The sequence below is a fragment of the Orbicella franksi genome, chromosome 13 (assembly GCF_964199315.1).
Source record: "Orbicella franksi chromosome 13, jaOrbFran1.1, whole genome shotgun sequence".
Taxonomy (NCBI): Eukaryota; Metazoa; Cnidaria; class Anthozoa; order Scleractinia; family Merulinidae; genus Orbicella; species Orbicella franksi.
The window spans coordinates 3158111-3171721 of NC_138157.1; the positions used below are offsets into that span (position 1 = coordinate 3158111).

Genomic DNA, 13611 nt, shown 5'->3' on the forward strand with positions numbered 1-13611 from the left:
TTTCGCGGTCGAAACTGACAGTTTCGTAAACTTGCTCATTTCTGCGCATATTAAATGAAAATTACTCTGTTACAATTCCCAAGGCGAGTTAATTTAGCGTTGTCTAGCGTGTCGAAAGAGCAGGCTTGTCTTGCCTTGATGGCTGAGGGTCAAGCAGGTCACGCAGAGAAAGCGGAAATCCGATCAAAAGCGATACGTACACATTTGTTATTCTAAGGGGCATTTCAAATATTTGCGTATCAAATTTGTGTACGAGAAACAATGGAGGGTGTGTAGCTTTCTAGCATCTAACATTCGCGGAGTTCGGCGGCTGGCACGTGAGGCCGCCAACAGCGTCTGCCAAATAAGCACGTTTGGGTTTCTTTTCAACTTTTCATTCCTACCTCGGCACCTGCCGGTGTTTATTGCGAAAGGGACAGTCAAAACAATTGCATGCAGTTTCGCTGGACATTCCGGCTGGCAACAGACTCAAGAGGTTTAGGAGTGCGTGAGAGTAATCACCGCGCGCGGAGTCTCTTCGCACGCGCCCTGTAACTTGCGCGCCGCTCGATGCAAACTTTTCCTTATGCGACGCAACCTAATAAACTCGCGAATTAACTACTGATCAGGATGCAGAATACCATCGGTTTTTATTGTAAGTTCTGAGACTCCGGCTCTCCGTAGAAGCTGTCCTGCACACGCGGAGTAGATCATGCAAAGATGTGGGTATGAGAGACTGAGAGGGTATGAAGCTCGAAGTAAGGACAGTAAGACAAGGGCCGGATCTGTGAGTCGCTCATGGATTCAATCTCCACCACTTTCTTCTGCTTAGAATTCGTTCCTCCGTTTATTTGCAGGTTAATAAACCTCAGCAAGTTTAGCATTCAGCGCCCCTCTTTACTTGTTCCACTTCGATTAACAGACACACGCGTGAAACGTGTGCGAGAGGGAAAAGGTCGCGTTTCGCGTAGCATGCAATTGTTCTCGTTCCGCGTTCCTTTCTCTTTCTGTTCGACCCAAGAGAGATTACAAAGTAACGCCCTTTCATGAACGGAAAAACATGAACATCAACTCCGAAAACCGTCAAAAAGTTCCGATTTTGAGGCTTGGATGGTCCGCGAACAGAGGGGTTAGACGCAGATCAACAAATCTTTCAAAATCGTGAAGAATCCGTTCTCTTTGGCTAGCAACAGACAAATTTTTGTCTGCAAACAGTTGGAATGTTAACCTCGCTTTCAACGCCTTTTGATCTCTCTTATGAGTGACAAGCATTGCCTTTATTAAGTGAAACATAATTTGAACAGTAAATTACCGATTTCGCGATGTAACCCGAGTACAACGATGCTAACTGGTGTCCTAAGTGTTTTAGTTACATGATGTCAGGCTCTTCCCTCTGAAGACAATATCGCTCAAATTAGATATCGTTAACTTTTCTTGTTTACTAATAATGCTACTGCATGGTCCGACCGAGGAGATAATCTTACAGTATTTGTTTTGAAAAGGCAAAAAGTTTGCGTGGATTAAACCCATGGGATTTCATCGCTTACGTACCGGATCATGATTACACGACAACGATGTGTGTACGATGTCCTATCGTTGCATCTTCCAATTTTTTTTTTATTTGTTTCATTTGTCAGCTATGTGTATATGTATGTGTTTCAAGACATTGGCATTGTTTTTAACTGACGTTTCTCGCTTTCGCTCTTCCAAGAACACTGCAACTGTTGAGAAGATCCGGGCTCTCCTTGAAAACTGATCTTTGTTCTCTCTGCTCCTCAAGTTACTTTGTTTCGCCGCGTACTAAGTTCGCCTTACCTGGCAAGGGTTCAAAAATCAATGGGTTTTTTTTTCTGTTCTTCGCTAGACGATTGGCAGGGGGGTGGGAGAATATAATGAATTACCAAAATACCTTTCAAAATACCCTATAGTTAAGACAAACTTTAGTTCAAATCCGAGCCAACAATTTAGAAAAGCAAAGTACTGAGATAAAACACCAATATTTCAGAGTAAAAATTGGCCACCTACCAATGTTTTTTTTAATATATATATAACCAATCGACTGGGATCTTTAAAGCATGATATCCCAAAACAAATGGTGTGGCCCGTTCTGAACACTTTATTTCTGCGGCGCGCGGTATTCTGTTGTCAAATTTGACTCGCTCTGAATTCTGTTATCTGACGATTTTTCTCCGCTTCTGCTTGCTATTCAGTTCAGATGTCTTGCTGTCCTTTCATTCACATTCTATCTCTTTAGCTTTCAGTAAAATAAATAGCCTGCTGCAAAACTGCTATGCATGCTCCATATTGAATAACTGCTGTACGTTTCAATGGACTTTACGGAGTTTCGTTCTTCAGCAAAAGCGAGACCTTGAAACTTTGCTACGTGATTGTATGTATGGTTGTGCCTGGGGTGATATTCTACTGTTTTTTAATAATAATGTAATATCATTTGTCAAATTCGCCAAGTTAGTCTTTCCGACTGATGCGTGTTTTCACTGAATCGCAGCTCTTCAGATCTTCGCATGTCCACTGGAAACATGTACTGTTTCTGGTTGTCAGTCAGTAACTTTTTTTTCAAGAACCACTTCAGGTAGAGTTGTCGTAATATCACAGTTCTTGAATCTACTTGAAGCTAATTTCGTCCTTAGATAGCTTGCGGAAGTTCTGCTGAACCATCATCCCTATATGCTGATACTACCTCTCAGACGATATCTGGTTTAGTAACGCGGATAATTTGCGTCGTCATGCCGGGAAATGCTTTGATGACATTGATTGGCTCCCCTTCCCACACGGTCTATTTCCTTGTTTGTTACAACAGAATCAGTATACGAGTGACAACGTGTACCAGTAGCTAGAAAAACACCTGGCGAATTTGGCAGTTCTTGGAAATAGAACAGTGTGACTGCTTCCTCGTTCATTTGTCTTTCACTTCTTTTTGTAAAACAAAGAAAATTAAATTAAATTAAATACATGTCTTTGTATTGTGCGTGATGTCTTGGATTTTCTAAATATCGCTTGGATATGTTTTGCGGGCGGCATTGAGTAAACAGATACCGACTGCAAACGATCACAGGATGTTTTTTAACGCCGTATCAGAATGAAAGGACGCAGTTTTCTTCCTCGTGGCAGATGTGTGATGTGTAAGAGAGATTCCAACGTTAAAATCATTGAAGATCACGGGCACATTTTATAACGAAACTAACTTCCCCAAAAACACATTGCTGCAGGAACATCTTTTCACAACATTTCCCCGTTTACGCTGCCACGACACTGTTGTTGCGGAAGGGAATTTGTTCCCTAAAAGCTTAAAATATTTCATTGTTTTCTCAAAAATTGCTTGGTTTCCGTGGTAAATGTTTCCTTGTTTTCGTGCCATGGAAACAGTATTTGGCAACATGTTTTCTTGCGTGCGTGGCTCTCTAGTTCACTTGGACAAGCTTCGATTATCCAAACTGTAAAGGAAAAATTCAGGTGAGTAGCAAAAAAATAATCTCGATTCTACACAGCCTCTTATATAAGGAAAAGAAACAGCTCGGGAGCGGAATTCAGTGCTGTTCACTATACGCGAACTGATCTGTTCACAGCTACGCCTAATTCAGTTCAAAATATTGTGATGTACGAATAAAAATTCCATCTAGAAGAAGAGTTATCAAATAAGTTATATTACTCCTCCCGTTATAGAGGTGTTCTTGATCATAACAATTAAATCATCTTTAAAATTTGGCACAGGATCCGTTCAATATTTTCAGGTCTTATCAAAACACGTTGCTTAGATGAGATCTGGCGATATTTAACGATGATTTAACTAACCGTGTTTCAAAGTTAGAATATCTATGAAACGTTAGAGTCCCATACATGTAGGTACGTAGCTTTCATCATGTTTGTGTAGGCATGTGCCTGCCCACAGTTTTGTATGAACCGTGAACACAGCTAACGACAGCATCTGCCGCGGGAAGTGAAAAACTGGGGTTAGGGAGGAGTTCGAAATTCTTAGGAAAAGGATCAGAAAATTCTCAGACCCTGCGGGACTGCATTCTGAAAGAAGTTGAACGGATTTTTTCCCGTGAATAACGATCTCAAAATATAACGAATCCGTCCTTAAAAGGGAGAAATTTCCGTTCCTATCCGCTTGAGAATCTGTTGTGAATTTACTCATACAGTTTTCCTGCAAGTATCTAACTACACGCAGTCCGTTTGGTGTTATGATTACATGAATCAGTGAGAAAATTGTTTCGCACGCGTTCATCAAAAAAGCCAGAATCTAGATTTAACGGGCAATTCAATGATGGCATCGGATGTTCGCTTACGTCCTAGTTACGTAAAAAACGAACATTATCAAAAATATAATTAACGACCAAATGTTCGGAACCGAACACACGAAGTTCGTTTTCATTCTAGTTACGCAAAATACGAACATTATTCAAATATAATTAACGACTAAATGCTCGGAACCGAACACACGAAGTTCGTCAATTTATCGTACTTCGTCGTACGTCCGGACTTGTACGACGAGCAATAACAGCCAGTTAATTCGTGACATTCTGCGATATTGTTAACCGGATTTTTTTCCGGTTATTTGGTTATCCATAAATGGCGCTGTCATAATACAGAAATAAGTCTCAGCATTAACAAGTAAATGCGGAAAATACAGGAAAATATTTCGACTGAAAGCTTCAGTCAGTAAAGAATTTAGAATCCTCACATGATCTTACATGGGTAGCATTGGTTGACATGATATTTGAATTACAAATCACTTGCATCATTGGTGACCAATATTAAAGTCGGCTGGTAAAGAAAATTCTAATGCTTTCCGTGGGTTGAATTCTAGAAATTTGTAGCACTTTGTTTTCCTGATCAACGTAAACAGGGGTGATGTATCTCTTATTATTCCACTGGCCTTTCGTGGAAACTCCGTATAGTACTTGTCACTTTTGTTCCATGGAGATTTTTATTTTCTTTGTTTCAATACATGTTTACAAAGTACTTTCGCCAACAGTTTTCTCTAGCGCTCAGAAGGACCCTTTTCTAAAGATGAAGGGGGAAGTTGGCGATTGTTGGAACGTTTCAAGAGAGGGGTCCCTAAGATCCTTCAGAATCTCGTTTTGTAGGAAAAGCTGCAATACATTGTCATTAAGAAAGGCACATATTTTAAATAGAAAATGAAAAAAGGCTCCGGTCACTTTTTTCTCTGCGTCTTAATACCCTGAAAAGTACCAGACAATCTAAAATGGTAACGATGTGAAAGGCTTCATTTGAGTTTGAGCCCCAGATGTCTCCCCCCGGAACTCTGAGTTGCGTAAGGCTCGCTTAATGTATTCAGCTTGATTGATATTGTGGCTGCGATTTTCGAGTACCTGGGCGTTGCTGTAATGTCTTGAAATAAAGCGCCTTGATATTGGTTCTCCGCTGTTTGGAGTAAATAGGCAACCGACGCATTTTATTGAATCAGTTGCGTTAGAGCCGTTCAACAGTGAAGTATCTTTTGTTTGCTGAGTTTTGAGAAGGAGAGCTTAAAACATGCGTCAAAGAGGAACCATATTTCAAGAAGATTCATTAGTGACTTTCCAATACGATGAGCAACCGCTCACAATGAGGGACATGGACGCGGTGAAAGGCTGCGATTTTAATTTTAAATACGGCCAAAAATCCGCTTGGGATTATAACGATGATCTAGCAGCTATCGATTTCAGCATGATGCAAAGCCCTAAGGAAAACCGCCATAGGAGGAGAAAACGGAGAAAGTACCCCAAGTTTAGATTTGTTCCTAGTCTGGAGGACATCAAGGAGAATGAACTATTTGAAACACAGGCGGAAAATTTGAAGAAACTGGAGAAAGATCTCGCCGCGGTTCACGAGGAGCGCGCTCTGAATCGTGGGATGGCTGTGGTTAAGGATGAAGGTCGGCGGCGAGATCGCCGTAAAGGACGCTCTAGAAGTTTCAAAGGAAAAATTTAATCGAAAGAGAAGATGACGATCTTGTCTCTAATAAATCAAACCCAACTTACGAGCGTAAAACGTGGATCAGTCCCGCAACCTCGTCCAAGAAATCCGCGAGGCACGCCGGGGCCAGGGAACGAGCAACCGTTAAACTGAAGCTTGCTACACCATGCCAAAACTCGGCAAATTGAAAGAATTCGAAAGATTTCAAGCCAGAGTAAAAGAGAACTTATGGAATGGCTGCCATGATTTATCGGGCAGGGAAATAACCAATTAAGTTGAAGGGTATTCAATGAATGTAACTTTCTACCTATTTTTTGAATCAGTGTAACTATTTCAAAAAACCTCCTAGTGGAAATGGTAGAAGAAACAACCGCCTGATGAAAACTCAACAGTTGTTTAATTGTAGATCAAAGTATAGAATTTCACTTGTCGACCCGCTATTTACTCTGAGACCGAACTGGTCGAGTTCATCAAGGAAACCCTTGCGGGCGCGCTTCAGTACTTTGTAAATATATTACAGAGCCAGCTGTTCACGCCTATTAAGAGCTGGGCGTTTTGAAAAGTTCTGTTTCAAGTCAGTTGCGATATTACGTTTATCAGAATTTGAGTGTGATGCCTATAAACTAGCTGCTTGTCTGTAAAAGTGATAGTTAAATGCAACAGTCCATTATAAATTTCTCATATTTACGTTAAACGTATGCGGTTGGAATAAATATGCGACATTGCAACTTGGGTTGTTTTTCTCGTTTTTGATCGATTTCCTTGGCGCCAATTCCAGACCGTATCGTGTTTGTAAAGAGCGGAGGAAAGTGACACGCAAGGAAAGCGCTTTTGAAGTACATTTTTGTGATGAAAATTGGATGACAGATTATTGATTGCCCCCAAGATTGAGCCAATATAGAATACGATTCCCTGCCCGTTAAACACCATTTTTGGAATTTTCTTCCTTTTTAAGTCAAATTATGTTTTCTCTATGTTGTCAACAAAGAAAACGCACAGCGTGTTTTCCCGCAACTTTCTCTTCCACGACTTAGGAGTCACCTGTCTTTGGGTTTCAAGGTTATAGTGGGCTCTATGCCTCACCGAGTCGCTGCGATGTTACTTAGCACTTTAGCCTTCGGCTTTTACACCTGTAGCATCCCAATATTGCTCATTCATAGTGTGAAGTGCGCCTTTTCAGAACTGTTCCTAAAACTAATCCGATTTCTTCATTGCAATAGATCTAGTGATCGCGTGCAGCTCATGGCCTTTTCATAACTAGGATAAATCATTATTGCATTTCATGACTTAGGGTGGTATTGGTGCTGCTCAGATAAGAAGCTTATACCATAGACACTAGGGATCTATCAACACACTTTTTCGTTTCATTTATTCTAAACGTTTTTCAGTGATTTACCGATTTAAAGCTGACAAAGGCTTGAATCATCGAATTAACGATCATGACGATACGTTGACCAAAAACGTTGCTATAAATAAAAATATTTCAATTATAAAAATCACATTCCATGTGAGAGCAAAACATCTATTGTTTACTTCGCTGATCAGCCTATTATGTCAGACTTTCGTATTCTCAAATTTTTCCCTAATTCAGTCCACGTCAAATAAGAACTTATTCAGACGGTGTTCAGAATTCTAAGTCTGGCTGGCTAGAGTCCGAGAAAACTGCATGCTTTCATCAAGATAAAAATGGCTTGCGTCTTCTGGATGGCTGCCTTAGCGGAAATCCGATCAAATGCCTTGTCAATATTCTAGTAATTACAGACGGTTCACTTGAAATACTTTCCTAACAATTTTGAAGTTCTTTTAGGGACAGTCTAAGGAGCCGATCTTTACATCGCCAAATCTCCTTGTATTCCTATCCCTGGTTTCATACTTGTTTCTTACAATCGTATTTATTACTTAGTACATTTGCTTCATCTGCATTCCCTCTTGTTTATAATTCCAAGAGGTCGTTTTTGTATGGGCGTGTCCACCTGGATTATTTACACTTTTATCCCTCGTAATTCTACACTGTAGCTTCCAAAGTGCTGTAGCTGACCCTCACTTGCTGCAGTAAACACAGTTTTCACCTATCAGTCATTCCCCTGTTTTCAAAATTTTATATCAACTAATTATCGTTGAGAGAGTAGAATAATGAGCCGATATTTGCTCTCAGATGATTGAGGGAGCTTCAGGGTAAATAGCCTTGCGTGGTGTGTTGTTTGTGTGGCCTTCTCTTGCCTGCAAAAACAAGAACTACGCAGATCATACTTCGTTGACTAAGCCCTTCATTGATCAGAAATCCGTTTCTTTTCATATTTCATTTTGATAGGACAGTGGAAACGCAGTAGTTATTCGTGAACTTTGTTTAATATATGTTACACTCGGAAGTTCAAATACTTTCGGCCAGTGAAAGAATATTGCTCTCTGATTGAAACTGACTTGTAAGTATCCTACTTAGCTTCAACAAGAATAAAAGTACAAGCCCCTGTTCGGTTATGCAACAAATGTAGCTTAATGTAGACGGTCGTAGACTAACTGACTGCTGTATGAAAGATCATTTTATTCTAAAAATAGCGTTATCAGATCCATCATGTTAATGCGCACATTATTTGTCAACAAAGTAGCTTAAACTTGGCACAATCTCAAATGAGACATTTAGAGACGTGACCATTGAACACACATGTAATGTCAACAAAGTCTTTGAGGTTATGTGTTTGCGTGCAGTGCAGTAAGATTTATCAACAAAATCTGAGCAGCCTGTAATTGCCACACCCCGTTGCTAAAAATACCACAATTTAATTTTCTTTATTTTTTCATATTATTGCACACTATTATTGCATGTTTGCATGATGTTTTCAATTCTAGCACCCTTGCTGCACTGCCCTTTTACCATGATATCTTAAGGATTATTAAAAAACTGATTGTTGCCCGTTGACTTGTTCCACTTGTATCATGTTCCATCTCTTACTTTTTTGGCCCTTTGCCGTGTACAAACATGGGTATCCACTGACGAAGTTCCCGGGCCATCCAGAGCAATAGCGTGCGCGTCTAGCGACCTCTTGCCAGGTTTTTCTAACGTGGCGTAGGTCGTGGTCGCAAGACCTTACACATTCGTGTTTGGTTTCCATCACCCAGGAATTTTCAGAAGAGAGACTGCATGGCACCCTCCCCTGATCTCGCTTTCGCGTTTTGACGATAAAGACCGTGTCACGGAGATTTTTCTTGTAATGCCATCGAGATGTTTCACTCTGTGATGTTCTGCTCCATTGACCCTCTCACTGGGCAAGCTTTAATGAAATTGTGTTTGTTTCCTTACTATGTCATTATTCTCCTTTGGAGTCTGGTTGTAGTGTTATCGTGTTAATGCTTTAGCCGTTCTACTTTTGCTGTATTGTTAATCTTCCCTTACAAGTTTGTGCTTGGTCTGGTTCTTTTCTATGCTTCTACTAAAATATCAATCTTTATTCTTTACCCTAGAGTTGTTCAGGACCCAGCGATCAGTTTCTTCATTTTTCTATTCAGTGCATGCCTTCTCGTACCTTAAGATGGCACTATCTGTAAACAACAACAACCCCCACCACCAGAACAACAAAACAATAAAAAATATAGAGACTTCGTAGAAACGTAAAACCCTATCTTGGGTATGGGTGGAGGAAAAATTGAGAAGTGTAATAATTGATTTTGTTCTTATGCAGTCGAACTCGATTACCTTACTCAAACACTCTTTTTCCTTGGCCATCGTAGCTTTAGAAGAAACAAAACACAAACCGCGGTGATAAACATGGAACCAAAACGCATGTTAAACAAAATTAATTTCCCTGACGTTTCGTATGTACAACATATATCTTCAGAAGTGACCGTTAACTAGATTGCAACCGAAATTTAAACGCGAAGAAAAAGAAAAAGACTGGTATCTAATAATATGTAACAAGACTAATAGTTAATAACAAACAGATGAGTCTGCGGGAGAGGAAAAAACTAATTACCATAATAATAATAACAATACAAAATGTTAGTAAAGAAAAAGTTTTTCACTGCCAACGTTTTCATTCAAGGCTGGCTTTAAATCACAATGTTTCCTTAATTTTACAATGTATATCTGACCTATTAGTTGCTAAGATATCAAAATTGTCCCATTTAATATTATGACTCGTGGAAGTAATGTGATCCGCAATGGCTGGACATGAGGTGTGACCGCTTTTAGCAAGGGCCTTAAACGATGTAGTGAATAGACATCAAAACAAACCTAAAGACCCTATCACTACAGCTCCCAAGAGAGAAATCTTCATTGTTTTACTATTTTTAGGGTTCCAAAGTAAAGTAATTACCCAGCAACTTAAATCTTGTATCTATAAGTTTTATGGTTGTTTTAACGTTAAAATAATTTTCCGAAACACCCGCCGAATTAAGTCTTTTTTCCCGTACAAGGACAGGTTCAGCCGTTCTCAGATGTCTAAGGTGGTTTACAAGGCAAGCTGCTGGGACTGTGATGATTTTTGTATAGGAAAAACAAAGCGTCGACTACACGATAGAAAAACTGAACATTTTAAGGCCCTTGCTAAAAGCGGTCACACCTCAGCCATTGCGGATCACGTTACTTCCACGGGTCATAATATTAAATGGGACAATTTTGATATCTTAGCAACTAATAGGTCAGATATACATTGTAAAATTAAGGAAACATTGTGATTTAAAGCCAGCCTTGAATGAAAACGTTGGCAGTGAAAAACTTTTTCTTTACTAACATTTTGTATTGTTATTATTATTATGGTAATTTTTTTTTCCTCTCCCGCAGACTCATCTGTTTGTTATTAACTATTAGTCTTGTTACATATTATTAGATACCAGTCTTTTTCTTTTTCTTCGCGTTTAAATTTCGATTGTAATCTAGTTAACGGTCACTTCTGAAGATGTATGTTGTGCATACGAAACGTCAAGGAAATTAACTTTGTTTAACATGCGTTTTGGTTCCATGTTTATCACCGCGGTTTGTGTTTTGTTTACTCAAACACATGAGCAAAGTTGGAAAAATGAATTCAAAGTGCAAAGATTATGCCTTGGGCCAAAGTGAAACACTGTCGGAACTTTTCCAAAAGCGTTACTATTATATGTTGAATTATTCTCGCATTTTGATTGGTTCTTACTTATTTGGCGCGCCTCATGGTTAGTGCGCTCGACTCCGGATCGAGGTGCGAGCCCTGGCCGGAGACATTGTGTTATGTTCTTGGGCAAGACAATTGACTCTTACAGTGCATAAATGGGTACCCTGTATTTAATGCTGGGGGTAACCCTGCGATGGCCTAGCATCCCACCCCCAGGGGGAGTAGAAATACTCCTAGTCGCTTCATGCCACAGAAACCGGGGATAAGCGTCGGCCTGATGGGCAACTTGCTCGTTTGCAGACCTTTTTTTAGTTATGATCTATTGCAGGACAGACGCATAGATGACGTCATTATATTTTTCTTTACCGTATTATATAAAACAAGTAGATTCCATGTTGCCGTGCGTTTGTTAAGTAACCGATCGCGCAAAATACGACAAAATGTGGTAAGAACATTAGCCTAAAGGTTCGTGTGCCAATTCTTTTTGGTCTTACCACATTTTCACGTCATCTGTGATCTGCATGTTATTAAACAGACACACGGCAAGACGGAAATTATTCGTTAAATTGATACTCCTCCTAGATGGCATTTTAGTCCATCTCAGGTCATTCCTCCAGTAATTCAGTCTCACGTGGCCCTTTACAGTTCTCCAGTATCCATTTATATTCCTATCCTGAGTGCAGAGATGCATTGCACTGAGGTGCGTACTGTACGTAAAGTGTACCCGAGAACACAGCTAAAAAGCGTGGCTTGGGCTCTACCCCTAACCGCTCGACCAGAGGTCCAAAGTGTTAATCGGACTGGTCCCTGTGCTTCCTGCTGAAAAAAATGTAAGTAAGTGTTGGAATGTTAGGTTCTCAGTCAAGGTTTTGTTTAAATTTGGGCGTTCTTCTAGTGTAGGACGAAAACGTCTGAACATCAATACTTTTGAGAGAGTTATTTAAAGCTACTCCCAACAAAATAAGATATTTAAATTGTCCAATAAGATTATGAGCTCGAGAATCAGGAGCGTATAATCTGATTGTTTTGGTCTAAATCGGCTACTAATCGTTCAAGACATTTTCTAAATCCTCTTCACAGACACTTGGTCAACGTAAATAAGCGGCCGCAATTTTCTTAATAACCCCACAATGCTAGGCTACTTACTATCTACAACAAGAATAGATAGTGAGTAGCTTAGCCAATGAAAGAACGGCATCCGTGATAGAACGCTTCTTGATTTATATTTTTAACTTAATAAGCCTGATTTTCATAAACCCGGGCTCAACTAACTGTGCTGCTCTTCAAGAAAACCGCGAAGGAAGCTTGACAAACAGAAAATCAGTTGTTTTTTTTTTTCTTTTTTTTTGGTTTTGCATGGCAACGATATTGTTTAAATAAAAGTGTCTTTGTTCAAACAAAATATCGTTTCTGTGCTGGTTGCTGTAGTAAGTTGTTATGGAAACCAAACATTTATTACTGAAGCAATAATTCAGTAAAATATAATCTCATCTGAAAACAGACTCTATGTTTGGTTGCACAAGTTAGAGATCTTTAAATGAAAGTTTACATGTAGTATCAAAATAAAGATGCTTTTCAGCTGTCAATAAGATCTCAGCATCGATAACAACTGCACTTCAATTCTCATGCCCCAAGGATATTGCTAAGCACTCCTTACTACTTGAATGTAAGTCTTATCTTTTATGTGGTTTCTAATTTTCCTTTTGAATCACACCCACAGCCCGCCCCTGAGTTAGTTGGCCTGTTGCAATTATGTCTTGCTGATGGTCACACCCAGATGCTAACAGCCACCAAAAAGTATCAATAGATTTCGATCGTACAAAGTGAAACGGTAAAAAGATAGAACAGAACATTGAGAATTGCCAGCAATAACTATTGGTTCGTGTAAGGTTGCCCTAATGATTCGCTTCAAGGCACTTGTATTTTAAGAACTGAAAGTAGCGCGCCAGTCATGTCATAATCAAGGATGGGTCGATTTGGAAATAACACTCTAGAATATTTTCAAATTCAAATCCAATGTGAGCAGTTGATAAAATACGGAACGGTAATCTTCAGTACCATGTCACTGTAAATGAAAAAGAGCTGGTTACGTAATGGGGGCGTTTATTTGTATTTAGGGAGGGGAGGCTAAATTGGAATAGGGACGCTTATTAACAAAGGGGAAAGAGGAATGCATATTGTAAGGTGAGCCATTAGGAAGAATGCGGTTGGAGGGGGGGGGGGTGCTGATTAAAAGGAGGGTGTTATATCGAATCATTTTATGATATATAATTAGATAATGAAACATGGGGAGTCAGTTGCCGAACTTAATAACTGCAAATAAAGGGATTTTGGTTTCCAGCAATTATAGAGGAATTAGATTAATGTCACATATAATTTCACCAACCCTAGTAGCCTGCACGATATTCGCTTTCAGTCTTTCACTCTCCTTGTTTTCCACGTCACGTTGCACCAAGACAAATGCACGTTTTCTTCGCCGCAGCCAGCGACTCTCTACAGAAGCTTTGTTAATATTGAGACCAGTATCTCCTTAATAATACTTAATACTGATATTTGCCCTTTCACAGTTTTGACTTGAGAAGTGTTAAAAACCGGCCATTTCATGCAT

At 39.6% G+C, this 13611-nt stretch overlaps 2 protein-coding genes across 2 annotated transcripts in view; one reads left to right on the forward strand and one right to left on the reverse strand.

Annotated features, from left to right (window-relative positions):
- Positions 1–13611, reverse strand: part of LOC145466391 (uncharacterized) — a 343779-nt gene that overhangs the window by 219877 nt on the left and 110291 nt on the right. The window lies entirely within an intron of this gene.
- On the forward strand, positions 4581–9960 carry LOC145465179 (uncharacterized). The gene has a single exon (XM_081448944.1). The coding sequence runs from the start codon at positions 5497–5499 to the stop codon at positions 5932–5934; it is 438 nt and encodes a 145-aa protein (XP_081305070.1). The 5' UTR covers positions 4581–5496; the 3' UTR covers positions 5935–9960.

What these genes read in the sequence shown, in the direction of transcription:
- LOC145465179 (XM_081448944.1), top strand. Translation starts at nt 5,497, where the DNA reads ATGCGTCAAAGAGGAACCATATTTCAAGAAGATTCATTAGTGACTTTC.